Raw genomic sequence first — 21,877 nt, 5'->3', positions numbered from 1 at the left:
CGGAGAGGAGGGTGAATGGGGTGGGGAATGGAGTGGTGGCGATGATAGGGAGTGGGGAGAGGGGTTGAAGTGGGGAAGAGGGGATGGGGTGTGAGGGGATGGGGGGTGAAGGCATTGGGGAGAGGGGATGGGGGATGGCTGGGATAGGAAGAGAGGCCATGAGGTGGGATGCACCATGTAACCCTCAGAAAGAGGAGGTGTGCATCTCTCCACCCAGGATCTGCGGCCCCGACTGCGGCTCTCTTTGCTGCTCGGGACGGCGTGACCGGGTCCAATCTTCCTCCTTCCCTCTTCCCTCCCTCCCTCCAGATCGTGTCCCCCACCGCCGGCGTCCGTCCGCCTCCCGGGTGTTCCAGGCCGGTGTGTGACGCAGGGAAACGCGCACCGAATGGTGGCGGCTTCGGAAGGCGACGGTTGGTTCGGGGAGCGGCGGCGCTGATGGAGCCGGATCCGCGGGACGCGCCCCGGCATGAGGCCCGAGCCCAGGCTCCCGGCCGCGACTGACACCAAGCGGCCATGCGCTGCATCCTGCGCCTTTGCCTCCTGGCCGCGCTCTTTCCCGGCTCCAGACTCGGCCCCGACTCCGACACCGGCTCCGGCTCAGGCTCAGCCCTGCGAGGTGACCTCCTGGGGAGGGTGGTCGAGGGTAGGGGCAGGTAGAGGTGGTGTGAGAGGGGGTTGAACGGTAGACTGGTATTTCACCCCCACACCCCTGTCCCTCCATGGATTCTCTACCCCCGCACCTTCATCCCTCCTCCCAACCCCATTCAATTCCACTCCTATCTCACTCTCCCACCTCCCAGCCTCCACCTCCACCCTTTCTCCCCCACAACCCAACTTTACCCCTCTCACCCACCCTGTCCAATTCCATCTCCTCCCCAACCTCTCTTTGGACTCTCTACCCCACCTTGCTATCTATCACCCTCCCCAGCTTCTACCTCCCCCCAATGTCTCTACCACCCCTCCCCTCATCTCTAACCCCAGTTCTTACCCCTTCAGGTCTCAAAGCCCCATCCTGTTCTCTATCCCACCCTCCTGGTCTTATCTTCAGCCACAGCCCCTAGTTCCCCCTGTTGTCTTTATCCTTACGGTCTTATGTTAGTCAAGGCGTCAAATGTTACCGTGAGAAGGCAAGAGAAAGGGGTTGAGAGGGGTAATAAGTCCGCCATAATGGAATTCTGCTCCTATGTCTTTTGGTCTTATGGTCACTTAGTTTCCACCCTGGTCACGCCCTTCTCCCTCCAGCCCCTACTAGAGGCAGCAGAAAGGTGGGTGAGCCCGAGATAGGCTGGATTCCCTGGGTTACACTCTGGCGAGGAGTCACTCCAGGCAGGATCCCTGGTCACGGATGAACGGAGATGGATTAACACTGGCAGACAGAAACGTGTGTAGTGGTGCTGGAGGAACTCAGTGGGTCAGGCAGCATCTGTGGAGGGGAATGGACAGTCAATGTTTCAGGCCGAGAGGCATCTGGACCGAAAGCACAAAGGGCATCAAGTTTTTTTTATCACTGACATATTTCATGAAATTTGTTGAGTGTACAGTGCAAGATGTAAAACTTACTATAAGTTACGAATATTAGTAAAAAGTGTAAAAGATGAAAACAAGGTAGGGTTCATGAATTCATTAACCGTTCAGAAATCTGATGGTGGAGGACAAGAATTTGTTCCTAAAACAGTGAGTGTGGGTCTTCAGCTTCCGGTACCTTCTCCTGGATGTTAGCAATGAGAAGAAGGCTTGTCCTGGGTGATGGGGATCCATCTTGTTGATGTTCTTGATGGTGGGGAAGGTTGTGTCCATGATGGTGCTGACTGAGTCTACAACTCTCCTTTTGTAATCTTGTGCATTGGAGACTCCAGGCTAGACGGTGATGCAACCAGTTCGAACACTGTTCAAGGTTCATCTGTAGACATTTGCGAGATTTGCAAAAAATCTATTCAACCTTTCTCTATAATTCAGGTCCTCAAGACCCAGCAACATCTTTGTAAATTTTCTCTGCACGTTTTCAATCTTATTGATATCTTTCCTGTAGGTAGGTGACCAAGATCGCACACAATGCAAATTAGGCCTCACCAATGTTTTATACAACTTCAACATAACATACCAACTCCTGTATTCATTACTTTGATTTATGGAGGCCAACATGCCAAACGATTTCTTTACAACCCTATCTACTTGTGATGCCATTTTCAAGTAAAGTTGCAAGAACAGTTCTCAGGCTTTTCTAGTCTAATACACTGAGAGAGGGAGGTGAATGGTATCAGAGACTGTTCGGTAATGTGGAACCTTCCCACAAACTTTAAACCTTTGCCTAATAGAGGGTATAAAATGTAATTATAAGTCACTTGTTTTGCAGATCCATATCAGAGTGAGTGCTATTACAGGAAAATCTTTTGTCACGAGAAAGCTATCTGCCAGCTGGACTTGGTGACTCAATTGTTTTACTGTCGATGTCTGCCTGGATATACTGGAGATGGAATGAATACCTGCCAGGGTAAGGTCACCACACTGACGGTAGTTGATGTACTTAACGGATTCATCAATGAGATGTGTAGTCCTTGTTGTTTACTTGGAGTGTTGTGTATGGTTCTAGTCACCTCATTATGGGAAGGATGTGGATACTTTAGAGAGTTTGCAGAGGAGTTTTACCAGGATTCTGCCTGGATTAGAGAGCATGTCTTATGAGGATAGGTTGAGCGAGCTAATGTTTTTCTGTTTGGAGCGAAAGAGGATGAGAGGTGACTTGATGGAGGTGTAGAAGATGATAGTGATCAGCCTCTTTTTTTTATTATGGCTAATACAAAAAGGCACAATTTTTAGGGGGGAATGTCAGAAGTAGGTTTTTTAAACAAAGAGTGGTGGCTACATGGAACACACTGCCAGTGGTGTAGGTAGAGGCAGATGTATTAAGAACATTAAAAAAAACTCTTACATAGGCATTGGATGATACCTGCCTCTACTACCTCTTCTGGTAGCTCATTCCATGCACCCACCACCCACTGCATGAAAAGTTTGCTTCTCCTTCTCTTCAACTTGTTCCCCACCCTCATTTCCCTCAGCCCTCACTACTGTTCAGTAAAGGGGCATACAGGTTGGAGAGAGGGGTGGAAGAGGCAAGACCAAAGAGGGATAAGAAGACAAAGCTGAAATTTTTAAATTGGAGCATTGCTGAACCAGGAGGCCATGTGGGTCAGTGAGGACTGAGTCTATGTGACTAGGAGTTGGTCAGACCGGAAGGGCGTGTGGGTCAGTGAGGACTGAGTCAATGTGATTAGGAGTGGGTCAGACCAGGAGGGCGTGTGGGTCAGTGAGGACTGAGTCTATGTGATTAGGAGTGGGTCAGACCAGGAGACCGTGTGTGTCAGTACAGACTGAATCAATGCTACTCGGAGTGGATCATGGGAAGGACTGCTAAGTGTTAGCTGAGTTCATGTTTGTCTCAGAAATGAGGACCCAGGTAGATGTGTGCAGCAAATCTCTGGACCGCCCTTAGGAATTCTGGGAATGAAAGGGTTAATGTCTGAGGGGTGTTTGATGGCTTTGGGCCTGTACTCACAGGAGATTAGAAGAATGAGGCAACTCTTAGATAGGCACATGGATGATAGAAAATTGGAGGGCTATGTGGAAATGTGGGTTTAGATTGATCTTGGAGTAGGTTAAAAGGTCGGCCCAGTATCTGGGCTGAAGACCTGTATGTTCTATGTTCAGAGTAGTGGTTTCGCTCTGAAGATCTTTCATCTGGACATCTGACTAGCTGACCTATGGGGAACTTTGACCATTTCCTGGAGTTCAAAGAGTTCAAAGTCATTCAGTAAACGTTGTTAATTTTAGTGTAAGAAATCAAAGCTCCATGACGTCTGGGGGGCGATCCTCACAGTTTGATTTTGTTTTGTGTTTGTATGCAGAACCCGAGGGCTTGATCACTGTGTCTGATCTGGGAAGTTGCAACAGAACAGAAGTCCAAACTTGCCTCATAACAAAACAAGTTGGAGGAAACGTGACCTTCCGTGTGTCTGTCTCTGGTTATAATCTGGAGCACATTGCTTGGTTTAAATTTTACGCTTCTCAGGGACCAATTTTTCACAGGTATACAGGCTGCAAAGGAGCAGGTGAATGAACCACACATTTATACCAACTCGTATTTGCCTTTCCCCATTTGATGGGGTGTCCCATGTAGCTTAGAGGACACAGGTCTAAAGTGAGAGCGGAGAAGTTTAGTAGGAACCTGAGGGGCAACTTTTTTACTTGGGGATTGTCAGCATATGGAACAAGCTGAGGGAGTGGTTGAGGCAGGTGCAAAGATTGGTTGTCTGTTGTATCTGACAAAGGCAGCTGAGACCTGTGTGGGAGAGATTTAAAAGTGGAAAAGCCATTGCACTGAGGCAGTTCCATTCCCTTGAACTCGGATGTCTGGATCCAGTGGTATGAGTATTTTACACAATTGGCATCTTCCTTGATTGTGGTGGTTGACCATGACTTCTGTGCCTTGTCGTGCCCTTCGCTCTCCATGGAGCTTTGCAGAACCGCTTTCCTGGCTGTTGGATCTCACTGTAGATCTCATCCGCCGAGTCCACCGGAGCTGGTTTAACATACTAGGACAGGCATGTCCCTGTCTCACCAGGGTGTGAGGTCCGCCGGCTGCCCTCACCTGATTGTCTGGTGGGGTCCAAAGGTGAGTGAGATGCCCCAGAATGGACATGATAAGCCCCTTCACCGGAGTGATGCCCCCTCCCTGGACACCCCACACACCTTTGCAAGTACAATAGCAATGTTTAAAGGACAGTTGGACTGGTACATGGATGGGAAAGGATTGAGGGATGTGGACCAAACATGTGGAAATGAGACTAGTTTAGATGGGAGCCTCAGTTAGCATGAACATTTTGGGCCAAATGGCTTGATGCTATAGGACTCAATGACACTAGTCAATTCATGCTCTTGTGCAAAGTCCACTCTCTTTGGCAATGGGGCTGTGACAAGATACAACCTTAATAAACAACACGATAGCTATAAACCATTTCTATAATCATCAGAAAGCAGAAGCTACAGATGCTGTAAATCTGGAATAAAAATACTCAGCAGGTTAGGCAGCACCCACGGAGAGAAGTGGAGTTAATGTTTGGGGTCACTGACCCTTCTTACTGGTTTGTGGACCAACCCTCGTCCACGCTGGCCTGCCAACCTGATATCCAACCACATATGTCCCATGTCTGAGTCACTGGCTTTCAAACACGGGAAAGGAGGCTCAGGCTCCAGCCTGCCTTCTAATTCCCCCACACCTTCATCCCTAAGCTCTAATCCATCCCCAAACTCTCCTGTCTGTCCCCAAAACCATCACAAGGGACCTAAAAAATAAACAATAAAAAAAACTAAATCTGGGCTGCCACATTAGTAGAGACTGCAGCTCAGCACCATCTTGAAATGGTTGTTAACGCAAATGATGCATTTCACTGTATGTTGTGATATACATGTGATAAATAAACTTCAATCTTGAATTTTCAAACTGATCCATTATGAAGTATTCGAATAGTGCACACTCTGATGGGTTTATTCACTAAAGCTATAGATTAGTCTCTTTAGTTTACCTTGTGGCCTCTGGTTAAGGATACTCTCACATAGAGAAAGGGTACTCAGAGACAGAGTCAGGTTTAGTATCACTGACATATACTCAGTGACCACTTTATTAGGTGCACCTGTACACCAGCATATTAATAGAAGTTTGTGAACATTCAGCATGACATCTGAAACTCTGACAAACTTCTATACATGTGTGGTGGGGAGTGTATTGACTGGCTGCATCACATCCTGGTATGGAAACACCAATGGCCTTGAACAGAAGATCCTACAAAAAGTAGTGGATTCGGTTCAGTCCATGACGGGTAAAGCCCTTACGACCATTGAGCACATCTACATGAAACGCTGTTACAGGAAAGTAGGATCCATCATCAGGGACCGCCACCACCCAGGATGTGCTCACTTCTCACCGCTGCCATCAGGAAGAAGGTACAGGAGCCTCAGGACCCACACCACCATGTTCAGGAACAGTCATTACCCCTCAGCCATCAGGCTCTTGAACCAAAGGGAATAACTTCACTCACCACCCATCACTGAACTGTTCCCACAACCTGTGGAGTCACTTTCCAGGATTCTTCAACTCAAGTTCTTAAAATTTATTGCTTACTTATGTATTATTGTAGCTTTCCTTTGTATTTACACAGTTTGTTGTCTTTTGCACATTGGTTGTTGGTCAATCCTATTCTTGTGTTTTCTGCATATGCCAAAAGAAGATGAACCTCAGGGCTGTATATGGTGACGTACTGTGTATGTACTTTGATAGTAAATTGACTTTGAACTTTGGCAGCAACTCAATGCATAAAACCTCGCTGACATGGTCAAGAGGTTCAGTTGTTTTTTCAGCCCAAACATCAGAATGGGGAAGAAATGTGATCTAAGGGATTTTGATCATAGAATGATTGTTGATAGACAGGGTGCTTTGAGTACCTGAGAAACTACTGATCTCCTGGGATTTTCATGCACAACAGTCTCTAGAGTTTACAAAGAATGATGCAGTAAACAAAAAAAATCTGATGAGTGGCAGTTCTGTGGGCAAAAACGCCTTGTTAATGAGAGAGGTCAGAGGAGAATGGCCAGACTGTTTGAAGCTGACAGGAAGGTGACAGTAACTCAGAATAGCATCTCTGATCATACAATACATCAACCTTTCCCTATAACCCAGGTACTCAAGTATTGGCAATAACCTTGGAAATTTTCTTTGTACTCTTTCAATCTTAGTGATATCTTTCCTGAACCGCACAATACTCCAGGTTAGGCCTCACCAATGTCTTAGACCATAAAACCATAAAATATAGGAGCAGATTTAGGCAATTAGACCCACCACATCTGCTCTGCAATTTTATCATGGCTAATCCATTTCCCTCTCAATCCCCTTCTCCCCATAACCTTTCACGCCCTGACTAATCAAGAACCTATCAACCTCCGCCTCACTATATTCCTTTCCCACCTCTTTGCCCATTCTCCTAATGTCGAAGTTTTCTGCAGTCTCTCTGCTTCCTCAAAGCTACCTGTAGCAACACCTATTTTAATATCGTCCACAAGCTTGCCCACAAAGCTATCAACTTCATCATCCAAATCATTGACATACAACAAAAAAAGGAGTCCTAATACAGACCCATGTGGGATACCACTGGCCTCCGGCAGCTAATCCAAAAAGGATCTCTCTATTCCACTCTTTGCCTCCTGCCAATCAGCCAATGCCCTACCTATGCTAGCATCTTTCCTGGGTTCTTATCTTGTTCAGCAGCTTCTTGTGTGGCATCTTGTCAAAGGCTTTTTGAAAATCCAAGTATACAACATCCACTGATTCTCTATCCTACTTGTTATTCCTTCGAAGAATTTCAACAGATTTTTCAGACAAGATTGCTCCCTAAGGAAACCATGGTGACTATGGCCTGTTTTGTTATGTGCCTCTAAGTAGCAACCACATCCTTAATAATCAAGAAAGCTAAATCTTGTGACATCGGGACAGCAGAGCTTCGCTTCCAGATGAGTTCATTATGGCTTGGTATGGGAACACCAATGCCTTTGAGTGGAAAATCCTACAAAAAGTAGTGGATTCAGCCCAGAACATCATAGGTAAAACCCTCCCAACCATTGAACACATCTACATAAAACGTTGCCAAAGAAAAGCAGCTTCCATTATCAAAGATTCTCACCACCCAGTCCAGGCTCTTTTCTCACTGTTGCCATTAAGTAGTAGTTACAGGTGCCTCAGGACTCACACCACCAGGTTCAAGAACAATTACTACCCCTCAGCCATCAGACTGTTGAACAAAAGAGGATAGCTACACTCATTTAAGGTCTCTGTTTTATTGTTATTTATTACTATTTATTTATAACTGCATTTACACAATTTGTTCACAGTTAACAGTTCCTGATGTTTACAGTTTACAGTTACTGTTCTATAGATTTGCTAAGTATGCCCGCAGAAAAAGAATCTCAGGGTTGTATGTGGTGATGTGTATGTACTCTAATAATAAATTTTACTTTGAACTTTGACTCCAACATCATCCCAACCACTGAGGTCAGATTAATTGGTGTATAATTTCCTTTCTTCTGCCTTCCTCCCATCTTGAAGAGTGGAGTGACATTTTCAGTTTTCCAGTCCTCCAGAAGTGTGCCAGAATCCATTGATTCTTGAAAGATCATTCCTGAACCTCCACAATCTCTTCAGCTAATTCTTTTAGATCCCTGGGGTGTAGTCCATCGGTGATTTATCTACCTTCAGACCTTTCAGTTTACCAAGCACCATCTCCTTAGTAATGGCAACTTCACACACTTCTTCTCCTTGACACTCTCGAACTTATGGCACACTACTAATATCTTCCACAGTGAAGACTGATGCAAAATAATTATTCAGTTTGACTGCCATTTCATTGTCCCTTGTTACTAGATCCTGTGTCATTTTCAAGTGATCCATTATCTACTCTCGCCTCTCTTAGACTCCTTATATATCTGAAAAAACTTTTGGTATCATATTTGATATTGGCTAGCTCCCCTTCATATTTCATTTACCCTCCTTATGTTTTTTTAAAGTTGCCTTCTGTTGGGTATAAAAAATTTCAGAATCCTCTAACTTCTCACTTATTTTTGCTTTATTATATGCCCTTCAACATATACAACTTCAACATAAAATCACAGCTCCTTTACTCAATATTTTGATTAATGAAGGCCAATGTGCCAAAAGCTCTTTTTACAACCCTTTTTCCCTATACTTTTTCAATCTTATTAAAATGAAAGATATTTGGGAGACTTGAAACAACTTTGTAGCCTGATGCAAAAGTGGCAGAAACTTAGAGGAATTAAGAGACCAGGCTCCTATTAACTTGGTCAGCAACACCATCCGGGTGTTACCCGGCGCATCCACGAGACTGAAGCTACAAAGCAGAGTGAGGCTGAGCTGTGTCCTGTCGACATGCAAACCGGAGCTTGGGACATGAACCCCTGTCACTACATCCAAAAGCAGGATGTGTGGGACTGGAACCTTGTCTGGTGCCAGCAGCAAGCACTGTGACTAAGGCAAAAATCAGAACCATTCCGTTTGGTTTAGATGCTATTTATCAGGGATAGTCTGGAGAGATGGAAAAAAAAGTCTACAGAAAAGAGGTAAATGGTCCAGTAGTCAGCCTTTGCAGCAGAGTACCATGGAGAGCATTCTAACCGGTTGCATCACCATTTGGTATGGCACACGATATCAAAATAAGCTGTAGAAAGTTGTAAACTCAGCCAGCTCCATCACGGGCTCTGGCTTCCACAGCACCAAGGACACTTTCAAAAGGCGATGCCTCAGAAAGATGACATCTGTCATTACAGATCTCCGTCACCCAGGACATGCCTTCTTCTCAATGCTACCATCGGAGAGGATGTACAAGAGCCTGAAGACACACACTTAGCATTTCAGCAATAGCTTCTTCCTCCCCACCAGCATATTTCTGAATGGACAATGACCCATGTACACTATCCCATTATTTTTGCACTGCTTATTTAATTTATTTTTAATATATTTATTGTAATTTATAGTTTAAAAATATGTATTGCAATGCACTGCAGCTGCAAAACATATTTCAGGAGATACTATATGCCAGTGATATTAAACCTGATTCTGATGTGAGATAATGGTGATGAGGCAAGGGTAGAGTGGGGAGAGAGAGGATCACTTAAGGACCAAGGATCAAGGCTAACTTCATTCACCATATACATTGACATGTATTAGGAATTTGCTGTGGTGTGTTGGTCAGGGTGTGGTATGCAACACAAACACAGCAGAAATGTAAGTACATAAGATAGCTTATATACATAGCAACACTCACAACACGCTGGAGGAACTCAGCAGGTTGGGCAGCATCCGTGGAAACGATCAATGTTTCGGGCTGGAACCCTTTGTCAGGACTGAAGAGGGAAGGGGCAGAGACCCTATAAAGAAGGTGGGGGGCCTGTGCCCCTTTCCTCTTCAGTCCTGACGAAGGCTTCCGGCCCGAAATGTTGACCGATCTTTTCCACAGATGCTGCCCGACCTTCTGAGTTCCTCCAGCGTGTTGTGAGTGTTGCTTTGACCCCAGCATCTGCAGAGTGTTTTGTGTTTAGCTTATATACATAGATCTATTTTATGTCTATAAAATGACGCTAAGCACAGGAGTATCTGTATAAGTTGACTGACAAGAATAGTAAAGTTATGATGGAGTTAGTGGGTGGAGGTGTTGATCAGCCTTACTGCTTGGGGAAAGTAACTGTTTTTGAGTCTGGTGGTCCTGGTGTGGATGTTATGTAGCCTCCTCCCTGATGGGAGTGGGACAAACAGTCCATGAGCAGAGTGGGTGGGATTCTTCATGATGTTACTGGTCCTTTTCTGGCACCTTTCTGTATATATGTCCTTGCTGGTGCCGGTGATGTGTTGGGCAGGTTTGATCACCCAATGTAGAGTACTCCTGTCCTCCACAGCGCAGTTCCCATACCACGCAGCGACGCAGCTTGTTAGGATGCTCTCCACTGCACATCTGTAGAATGACATGAGCATAGATGTGCGTAGTCCAGATCTCTTCAGCCTCTTGAGAAAGTAGAGGTATTGGTGAGCTTTCTTGACTGTGTAGGATGTGTTCTGGGTCCAAGAGGGGTTGTGTGTGATGTGCACTCCCAGGAGTTTGAAACTGGTTGCAGTTTCCACTGCTGTGAAGAGGTGGGGGGGGGCGTGAGTGTTGCGAGTTCTCCTGAACTGAATAACCATTTCCTTTGTCTTGTTGATATTGAAGAAGATGTTATTTGCCTAGCACTAGTCTTCAAGCTCTTCCACCTCCTTTCTGTAGGCTGTCTGGTCATTGTTGGTGATGAGCCCCAGCACTGTTGTCATCAGTGAACTTGATGTGATTGCTTGAGTGTTTAGTTATGCAGTTACGAGGGAACAGAATGTACAGAAATGGGGCTCAATACACAGCTCTTGAGGGCGTCTGTGTTGAGAACAATGGGAGGGAGGAGCGGTTGTGCATCTTGACTATCTGAGGTCTGTTAAGTCCAATACCCAGTTTCACAGTGGTGTATTCAGACTGAGGAGTGGGTGTTTATTCACTAAGGTCTGTGGGACAATAGTATTGAGTGCCAAACTGAAATCCAGAAACAGCATTCTGATGTGTCCTTGTTTTCTAAGTGTAGAGCCCAGGTGAATGACAGATAACATTCAACAATGATGAAGATAAAGTAGTACAGTATATAAAAATAACGTTAGAGGTTAAATACAGATATGGAATGAAATATGCAAAAATAAATACCAGCATGTATTTACAATGTAAAGAGCATTATAACAAGTGGTTTAAAGTGTTTACAGTGATGGGGGTAATAGATAGAGGGGGGTGGGGGGGACTAACCAGAATGGTTGATCAGATGAACTTCCCAGGGAAGAAACTTTTAAGCTAGTGTGAAGTGTTTGTTTTAATAGCCCTAGAGCATTTTCTAGAAGGGAGCTTTTGGAAAAGACAGTTTGCTGGGTAGGTAGTGTTCGCGATAATTTTTCCTGCCCACTTCTTTGTCCTGAACACATGCAGTGATGGTAGACTGCAGCCAATGACCTTTTCTACTGATCTGACAATTTGCTGTAGTTTTTGTACATTGTGAGAGGATGCCGTGCCAAGCCAGACAGTAATGACTAATGTGAGGATGCTGTCTCGGAGGACAGTGTAGAATTGTACCAGGATGTTCTGGGGAAGGTGGGACAAGGTGAAAGACTTAGATAAAGCAATATCTTTGTTTGCTCACTGGTGGAATTAGTAGCTGAAGTGAAAACCTTTTCAAGATTGAACCGGTTCAACAATGGAAGGAAAGGTTTTAGTGGGTGGGTGAGCGATCAGACCCACACAACCAGCAGGATCTGGGTAGACCAAGTGGCTTGTTACTGGGAGGTATTTTGACGCTGACCAACTTTTCCCACAGTTACAGGAGAAGACTGACTCCTCCCGCTGAACTGCTCCCCGGGATCACGCTGAAGAACCAGAACCTGGCCATGGAGTTGGACAACATCAGTGAGGACGATTTCTACCCCAACATGTTCTGGGTCGAGTTTGAATCCGAGATTTTCAAACAGATGGAAGGTGCTACAGAACCGTATGATGATGCCCCGTTTGAGTTACTGAATCCCACGCGGATACGGTATTACTTCATTCTTGACAGCCCTCCAATTGGTAAGAACATTTCTGTCCCATCCCACATTCAACAAGATCAAAATCGTTTAATTGTCAGAATGAGAATCAGGTTTAATATCACTGGCATTTGTTGTTTTGCAGCAGCGGTGCATTGCAGTATACAACAATAATAAAAAACTATAAATTGCATTCAGAAGTATATATAAAATGAAATTAAATAGCAGTGCAAACAGAGAACAAAAATGGTGGGGTGGTGTTCATGAGTTCAATGTCCATTCAGAAATCTGAGAGCAGAGGGGAAGAAGCTGTTCCTGAAACACTGAGTGTGGATTTTCAGGCTCCTGTACCTCCTCCCTTGTTGGTAGTATTGAGAAGAGGGCATGTCCTGGGTGATAAGAGTCCTTAATGGTGGATGCTGCCAATTTTGGGCATCACCTTTTGAACATGTCCTCAATGCTGGGGAGGCTCGTGTCCATGATGGAGCTGGCTGAATTTGCAACTCTCTGCAGCTTTTTCCAGTCCTGTGTAGCGCCCTCTCCATACCAGATGGTAATGCGGTCAGTTAGAACGCTCTCCACAGTACATCTGCAGAAATTTGTGAGTGTCTTTGGTGACATACCAAATCTCCTCAAATTCCTAATGAAATATAGCCGCTGTCGGGCCCAGGGTAGATCCTCAGAGATGTTGACACCCAGGAACTTGAAACTGCTCCCCTTTTCCACTGCTGATCCCTCGATGAGAACTGGTGTGTGTTCCTTCAAGTTACTCTTCCTGAAGTCCACAATCAATTCCTTAGTCAGACCGCACTCCAAGTTCATGTTTAATTGATATTCAACCATAGATGTGTAGCAGCTAAATAAAACAACGTTCCACTGGGGCCATGGTGAAAAACAGTGCATACAGTTACACCCAGCACATATGGTTACAATAACACATACAGTCACAAAATAATATTAGCCCAAGTCTCTGAGTGATATGGTCTGAAGATAGAAGCTGCATGGGATCAGACTTAGCAACCAAGGTAGAGTTGTGCATAATTGAAGAGACCTGAGAAACATTCAATACAGAGAAAAAACAAAAACAAAAACAAAACCCTGTTGTAATTTTAGCAGAATTTTAAATACTTTTCAAATTATTTTTATGGTATTTAAAAGAAATGCACCAATTTACCAGCTCACTATGTCTGTCATTTCTGAACTTTCCAGCAAACTTACTCCCAGAGTCTGTTAAAAGCCGTCTCTGTTCATTTCCCTGTTTCTCAATGTCTGACTCAGAATCAGAATCAGATTTATTATCACCGACCCTGTTGGGGTCACCTATTGAATCCGGTGCTTCTGATGTGGCAACGCAAATTGGGAGACCACATTGTCGAGCACCACTGCTCCATCTGCAGAAAATGGGATTTGACGGTGGTCAAACATTTTCATTCCTATCCCCATTCCCATTCCAACATGTTGGCCCATGATCTCCTCTTCTGCCATGATGAGGTCACTTTCAGGTTAGAGGAGCAACACCTCATGTTCTGTCTAGGTAGCCTCTGGTCTGAAGGCATAAACATCGATTTCTCCAACTTCCTGTAATTTCCACCCTCCCCCTTCCCTTTCCTTCCATTCCCCACTCTGGGCTCTTACCTCTTCTCACTGCCCATCACCTTCCCTCGGTCCCTCTTTTCCATTTCTCCCATCAGATAGTCCTCACTGACCCACACAGCCTCCTGGTTGAGCAATACTCCAAATTAAAAATTTTCAGCCTTGACTTTTTAATCCCTCTTTGGCCTTGCCTCTTCCACCCCCTCTCTCCAACCTGTACGGAACAGTAGTGAGGGCTGAGGGAAATGAGGGAGGGGAATGAGTTGAAGAGAAGGAGAAGCAAACTTTTCATGCAGAGGGTGGTAGGCTCATGGAATGAGCTACCAGAGATAGCAGATGAGTCGGGAATCATCCATGTGCCTATCTAAGAGTCTTTTAAATGCCCCTAATGTATCTGCCTCTACCACCACCCCTGACAGCATATTCCATGCATCCACCAATATGTGTGAAAAACCTACCTCTGACATTCCCCCGTACTCTTAAAATGATGCCTTCTTGTATTAGCTATTTATGCCCTGGGACTGACCACTCTATCTTTAAAATATAGAACATTACAGCACATTGCGGGCCTTTCGGCCAATGCTGTTGTGCCAACACTTTAACTGCTCCAAGATCAATTTAACTCTTCCCTTCTACACAGCCCTCCATTTTTCTATCATCCACATGCTTACCTCAGAGTTTCTTAAATGCCCCTAATATATCTGTCTCTACCACCACCCCTGGCAGGGCACTCCACGCACCCACCCCTCTCTGTAAGTAATTTACCTCTGACATCCCCCCTATACTTTTCTTCAATCATCTTAAAATTAAGCCTCCTCGTATTAACCTTTTCTACCAATGGTAAAAAAGTCTCTGACTGTCCACTCAATTAATGCCTCTTACCATCTTGTACACCTCTATAAAGTCACCTCTCACCCTCCTTCACTCCAAAGAGAAAAGCCCCAACTCACTCAACCTATCCTCTCAAGACCTGTTCTCTAATCCAGGCAGCAAAAAAATTATGTGTTGCAATGCAATTACCTCTACATCACTCTAATCCGGACACAATCCTGGTAAACCAAACATGAGAAAATCTGCAGATGCTGGAAATCCAGAGCAACACACACAAAATGCTGCAGAAATTCAGCGGGTTAGGCAGGCATCTTTGAAAAAGAGTAAACAGTTGACATTTTGGGTCTCAGTCTGAAACGTCAACAGTTTTCTCTTTCCCATAGGTGCTGCTGGCCTGCTGAGTTCCTCCAGGATTTTGTGTGTGTTGTTCAGTGTCCTGGTAAACCTTGGTTAAAGAGATTTAAAGTGATCTTGTTGAGTTTATTTACATCTGTATTGCTGGAGGAATGGGTGGTGTGAAATATTTGGTGATACACGTGTCTTACGAAGGCTTACTCCTTGTCCTTTAGATATTGGAGAATATTTAGTAGGAGATAAAATCCAAATGTACATAACACCCTACCTGGCAATCTCCGAGACCGCGTTTGTTCGATGGTTTATGGAGCCCTCAGAACTCTCACGGTCTGGGGAAAATATCACCATGTTAACTGAGGGAGCAGATGGCATTTTAATTAACGGGATCAGGTAAGGCTTACTGAAGATATGTTTGGTTGTTCGTCAGTGAAACCTGTGCGGGAGTTTTTAAAGTGGAAAAACATTGAACTGGGGCAGTTTCACTCTCTCGACCTCAGAAATCCAGGTCCAATGGTACAAGTAAACAAAACAATAATAATATTGCCTGAGTCCTTGATTGTCATCTCTTGTAGATTGATGGTGCATAGATGTTCTAGAGCCATGTTTCTACAAGAACAAGCCCATAGCAGTTGCTTATATCATGCAGTGCAGCTGCAAACGAATGCAATCCAGCTCGTCTGCACCAAGTGACCACTGAAGGACAGCACCGATAGGAAGCACCGCGCCCCACCCAGCACAACATCCCGTAGCATACAGCCGGCTCTGGCACATCCTTCCTCAGTGGCAGCAACAGGCAGCCTTGAGGCATGAATGAGGCCTGGTCCATGCCATTTACTCTCGCAGAGTTGTGAAGAATTTTCAGAGTTGTGAAGAAATGTGTCAGTTGTATGCCAGAGTAACAAAGACAAATACTGGAGGAACGCAGGAGGTCAGGCAGCATCAATGCAGGGGTGTAGACTATAGACATTTCAAGCTGAGACCCTTTGCCAGGACTGGAAAAGAAGGGAATAACTGGGTGGGGGAGTAGGAAGCTGGGAGGTGATTGGTGGAAAATGTAAAGGGCTGGAGAAGAAGGGATCTGCTAGGAGAGGAAAGTGGTCCCTGGGAGAAAGAGAAGGAGGTGATAGGCAGGTGAGGAGAAGAGAAAGGGTGTTAGGGCAGTTGGAGTTGTATCACTGATCTGTTCTGATTTAAGGTGTGACACAGTCTATGGACAGAACTGACAGAGGTTTATAAGATTATGAGAGACATAGATAGAGTAGACAGGGGGTATATTTTTTCCAGGTTTGAAATGTCTAATACCAGAGGACGTGCTTTTGAGGTGAGAGGGGGTAATTTCAAAGGAGATGTGAGGGGCAAGTTTTTTACACAGAGAGTGGTGGGTGCCTGGAATGTGCTGCCTGGGGTGATGGTAGAGGCAGAAACATTAGAGACTTTTAAGAGATGTTTAGATAGGCACATGAATGTGAGGAGAGATATGGGCATTGTCCAGAAGAAGCAGAGGAGATTAATTTAGTTCACCATTTGATGACTAATTTTATTAGTTCATCACAACATTGTGGGCCAAAGAGTCTGTTCCTGTGCTGTACTGATCTATGTTCTATGTTCCAGAACTGATGGGAGAGCATGTTCTATTGCAATCTTATTAGGACTTTAGTTGACCAGAAAGTAAGCATCACCAGAAAGTGCAGTGCCTCTGCTCAGTGTATATCTGCATCTCCATGCTCCTGGAGAAACCTCTTTCATGCTGGCAAGTGGCTCATGGGAGATTGTGATTTCATCTGATTAAATGTTTCATGGGATTTAACAAAGTCAGTCTAAATTCATTATGAAAGTATGTATATGTCACCGTACATTTTATTTTACTTAGAGATACAGCACAGTAATGGGCCCTTCCGGCCCAACTCGCTCACACTGCCCAGTTATACCCATGTGAGCAAATAACCAACCAATCTGTGTGTCTTTGGAATGTGGGAAGAAACCAGAGCCCTCAGAGGAAACCCACATGGTCAAGGGGAAACATAACAAACTCCTTACAGACAGTGGTGGGACCTGAACCGGGGTCGCTGGCACAGTAATAGTGTTGTGCTAACTACTGTGCTACCATGCTACCCTGAGATTCATTTTCTTACAGGCATTTACAGGTAAAGAGCAAATTAGAATCAATTTTATGAAAATCTATACATAAACTAGGACTGACAAGCAACTAATACGCAAAAGAAGACAAATAAAAATATAATAATATTGAAAATATGAGTTGTAGAGTCCTTGAAAGTGAGTCTGTAGGTTGTGGAATAAGTTCAGAGTTGTGGGTGAGTGAAGTTATCCATGCTGGTTAAGGAATTGATGATTGTAGGGCAGTAACTGTTCCTGAACCTGGTGGTGTGGGACCTGATGGTTGAGGGGTAATAACTGTTCCTGAACCTGGTGGTGTGAGACCTGATGATTGAGGGGTAATAACTGTTGCTGAACCTGGTGGTGTGGGACCTGATGGTTGAAGGGTAATAACTGTTCCTGAACCTGGTGGTGTGGGACCTGATGATTGAGGGGTAATAACTGTTCCTGAACCTGGTGGTGTGGGACCTGATGATTGAGGGGCAATAACTGTTGCTGAACCTGGTGGTGTGGGACCTGATGATTGAGGGGCAATAACTGTTCCTGAACCTGGTGGTGTGGGACCTGATGATTGAGGGGTAGTAACTGTTCCTGAACCTGGTGTTGTGGGATCTGATGGTTGAAGGGTAGTAACTGTTCCTGAACCTGGTGGTGTGGGACCTGATGGTTGAAGGGTAGTAACTGTTCCTGAACCTGGTGGTGTGGGACCTGATGGTTGAGGGGTAATAACTGTTCCTGAACCTGGTGGTGTGGGACCTGATGGTTGAGGGGTAGTAACTGTTCCTGAACCTGGTGGTGTGGGATCTGGGAAGTGTGAGGTTTCCCATGGAGCTATGAAGTGGCCTGTTAGCTGATGGGAAGAGTTTAATCATGACCTCCTTGCCCTTCTATCCTGTGTTTCAGCCTGTGGGGCAAGTGTCTTAATCACTTTATCCACCCAATATTTGCTGCTATCTTCAGAGACGACCTATGTATCTCACCAACATCACAGTCCTCAACATGTTGCTTACTTTTTGCTCTTAATATTATTTCTAATTTTCAGGGACGAAGAATTTGGCCACATCCGAGCTGTTGTTTATGATTTTACAAAGGAAATACCCGGGAAGGTGGCTGTAGGACAAAGACTGTTTGATATCCGGAAAGGTATGGAAAACCATTTCCATTCCCAATCAGTTCTGTATTTCTTCCTACTGGGGCTGTGTATGCTGCATGATTCACAGGACAAGAAGAGTGGAAGAGCTAATTTGTTAATCTTACACTTCATTATTTTGACTATAATATACTGCATATTTCAGTAGTAATGGTGTGATCACTTGAGGTGAATGTGATGTTCTCCATAGTGGTTGTTAATTGGTGGGTCCTCAGGTCACTGTAGACCGATCTGGGATCCACATATTCTGGTGCAGTGAGGGTGAGAGTCAGTGGTGACCGTGGTTAGTGGTTGGGTCTTGTGGTAGTTCAGTCTCTCCTTTCACAGCTGCTGCTTGTTCTCTGTGACACAGTGGAGGTTGCTCTCATTTAGTGCAGCTCCCGCATGACCTCCGGGCTCTTCTATCCTGCTATCCTTGCTCTTCTCTCTGCTAGATTATGTATTGCGGCTGCTAAGTTAACAAATTTCATGTCATATGCTGGTGATAATAAACCTGATTCTGATTCTGAACAGGTTTCTTCCAGGTGTATCTACTGAGTGCAATGTCTTCCCAGTTTTTAGATGTGATGTTGAATTCCTCCAGGCTGAATTTGATGTTACCTTTGAAATGTTTCCTTTCCCACCAGACACTGACTGACCTTTCCTCAACTGGGAGTAATGGATCTGCCTGTACATTTTACAACTACACACACAGAGAAGCTTCGTTAATTTATTCACTGTCCATCCATCTGCATGTCTTCTGGACCTACTCTGGTCAGCCCCCTCTCCATTTTCATAACGTGGACATCATCCAGATCTCTAACACTGAGTCCTGTTCATGCCCCTGAACATTCCACCATGAATACTAATCTACATTCTGTCTTAACTGTTCACAGACTCACTACTCACTGACATCCACCAGTCCTACAACTCTCTGGGGGTGCCATGGTAGCACAACGCTTTATGGAACCAGAGACATGGGTTCAATTGTTGCCACTGTCTGTGGGTTTGTATGTTCTCCCCTTGACTGTGTGAGTTTCCCCTGCTGCTCTGGTTTCAGCCCACATTGCAAGGATGTACGTGTTAAGGTTAGTGAGTTGTAGGTATTGCTGTGTTGGCATCGTAATAATGGCGACACCTGTGGGCTGCTCAGCACATCATAGAACGTTACAGCACAGTACAGGCCCTTCGGCCCACAATGTTGTGCCAACCTTTTAACCTACTCTAAGATGATTCTAACTCTTCCCTCCTACATAGTCATCCATTTTTCTATCATCCATTTGACTATCTGAGTTTCTTAAATGTCCTAATGTATCTGCCTCTACCATCACCCCCGGATGTGTGTTCCACAAATCCACAATCCTGCGTTAAAAAGTACCTGCTTCTCACATTTTCTCTTTCCTTTTTCAAATCATCTTAAAGTTATGGTCCTTAGACTTTGTTAGTTATTGACACAAAGGATGCATTTCACTGTATGTTTCAAAGTGCATGTGACCTATAAAGCTAATATCTCTCTCACTCTCTAATCTAATGCATCGACACTCCCCTCCTGATCATTCCAGAGTTGAATCACTCCCCCTCTGGTGGCTGTGTCTTCAGCTGTCCAGGTCCCCAGCTTTGGGACTCTCTCCCTGAATCTCCAGAGCTTATTAAAACCTGCCTTTCCAACTTGGGTTGCTTCAGTCAATTCTTGTTCAGTTGTAATTGCCATCGTGATTGTTGGGAACATTTCACTAAATTAAAGCTATAAATACAATTGTATAAATACAATTAGAGCTATAGAATCATAGAACACTACAGTACAGAAACAGCCATTAGGCCCATCTAATCCATGCCAAACCGTTAAGCTGCCTAGTCCCATCCTGCACCCGGACCATAGCCCCCCATACCCCTCCTATCCATGTACTTATCCAAATTTCCCATAGTTGCCCATAGTGTGGGCAAACGGGGTGAGTACATACGCGAAAAAGGCGAGCATGAATGTGGAGAGCTGAAAGGCTTTGTAGTATTGGACATGGAACAGAAAAAATCTATATTAATAGATATGGCAATTTACCATTGCTTTCTTCTGTTCCTTGTCCAGTATTACTATGTCTGGCAATGGTACATCCGTGCAGTGGCTTGTCCTGCCATGGCCTCTGGTCCTCTGGCTCTGCTTCACCCACTTCCATTTCCATGTCCCCAGCCTGCCGTCTGAGGTATTCTCTTAGCAGATTGTCCTTAGGGCCCATCTTCCAGACATACTCATGGATGTTTTGCATTTCCTCCAGGACTGTGGCCTTGACACTTCCACTTCCCCGTCCTCCTTTATTCCAGTGGGAGTACAGTTGCTCGATGTTGAACTTAGGATGGAATCCTTCATGTATTGTTAGTAGTTTCCGGGTCTTGAGGTTAATGGCTTCCAGTTCGTTCCTTGGCCTGCACACTATTGCAGCTGGATATCTGATGACTAGTAGGGCAAATGTGTTGATGGTTCTAGTCTTGTTCTTCCCATTCAGCTGGCTCCTTAGGACCTGTCTCACTCTTTGGAGATACTTGGATGTTGCAGCCTTCCTTGTATCCTCATCATGGCTTCCATGCTCCTGCAGGCTCCCCAGGTATTTGTAGTTTCCTGTACATCTGGTATGTGGCCTTCAGGTAACTCAACTCCATCAGTCTTGATAAGTTTGCCTCTTTTCACTACCACCCGGCTGCACTTTTCCAGTCCAAATGGCATCCCGATGCCTCTGTTGTACACCCTTGTCAGGTGGATTAGTTAACCAATGTGTCTCCCATTTCTGGCATACAGCTCGATGTCATCCATGTATAGAAGATGGCTGATGGTCACTCCACTCTTGAACCTGTACCATGTCCACTCTTTGAGGTGATCTGGCTGAGGGGTTCAAGCCTATGCAGAGCAGCTGTGGGATAGTCTGTCACCCTGGTCTATTCCACATCTGATGGTCACTTGTGCTATTGGCTTTGAGTTAACTTGTAACTTTGTCCTCCAGCAGCCCACTGAATTCTCCATGAAGGTCCTTAGTGTCTTGTTGACCTTGTACAGAGACGGGCATTCCAGGATCCATCTGTGGGGCATTGAGTTGTATCCTTCTTGATATTTGAGCCAGGCTATGCTTAGGTTGGTTGCCTGGTCATGGTGTCTTGCATCAGTGACTTGTCTACCAGTAGCTGGTGCTTAGAGCCTCTGGTTCCATTACCAATCCTCCTCTGAGCAGGGAGTAGGAACTTGCACATGTTCCTTCAGCTTGGTGGCTGTGATGCCGGACAGGAGCTTCCATGTTGTTGACAGGTAGGTCATAGGTGAATAGTTTGACAGTGTTGCTCCTCTGTGAGGACCTTTCATTATGAGTACTGTCCTTTGAGTTAGTCGTTCAGGCTGGGAGCCTGCTTCAAGTAGCGGGTTCATTTGAGCTGCCAGCCATGTATGTAATGCTAACACGAGGAATTCTGCAGTTTAAAGTGGGAGACAGATACCAGTTAGTTTTTCCAGCCAATAGGTGTGGATCATGTCAAGTCCTGGTGATGTCCAGTTCTTCATACTTGCTACCCGTTACTGGACATCTACTGCTGTGATGGTGACTGGTTTTTCCTTTGGGAGATTGCAGAGGCTTGCTTGTAGGTCTTTCAGCCATTGGGCACTGATGTTATGTGATGCTTCT

General features: G+C 45.0%; 1 protein-coding gene across 2 annotated transcripts in view; it reads left to right on the top strand.

The window, feature by feature from the left end:
- The first annotated feature begins 325 nt into the window (after positions 1 to 325).
- Positions 326 to 21,877, top strand: part of LOC134338013 (SCO-spondin-like) — a 39,896-nt gene continuing 18,344 nt past the window's right edge. The window contains exons 1-6 of one of the 2 annotated variants that reach the window (XM_063033510.1): positions 326 to 619; positions 2,357 to 2,494; positions 3,906 to 4,109; positions 11,992 to 12,239; positions 15,190 to 15,364; positions 18,132 to 18,232. In XM_063033510.1, the coding sequence (XP_062889580.1) occupies positions 12,062 to 12,239; positions 15,190 to 15,364; positions 18,132 to 18,232 (454 nt within the window). In that variant the 5' untranslated portion in view covers positions 326 to 619; positions 2,357 to 2,494; positions 3,906 to 4,109; positions 11,992 to 12,061. The remainder of the gene's footprint in view (positions 620 to 2,356; positions 2,495 to 3,905; positions 4,110 to 11,991; positions 12,240 to 15,189; positions 15,365 to 18,131; positions 18,233 to 21,877) is intronic. The other variant, XM_063033512.1, reaches the window with a different exon arrangement.

Source organism: Mobula hypostoma, chromosome 25, assembly GCF_963921235.1.
Source record: "Mobula hypostoma chromosome 25, sMobHyp1.1, whole genome shotgun sequence".
NCBI lineage: Eukaryota > Metazoa > Chordata > Chondrichthyes > Myliobatiformes > Myliobatidae > Mobula > Mobula hypostoma.
The sequence above is the reverse complement of the archived record's forward strand: the minus strand, read 5'-3'. Positions and strand labels throughout refer to the sequence as shown.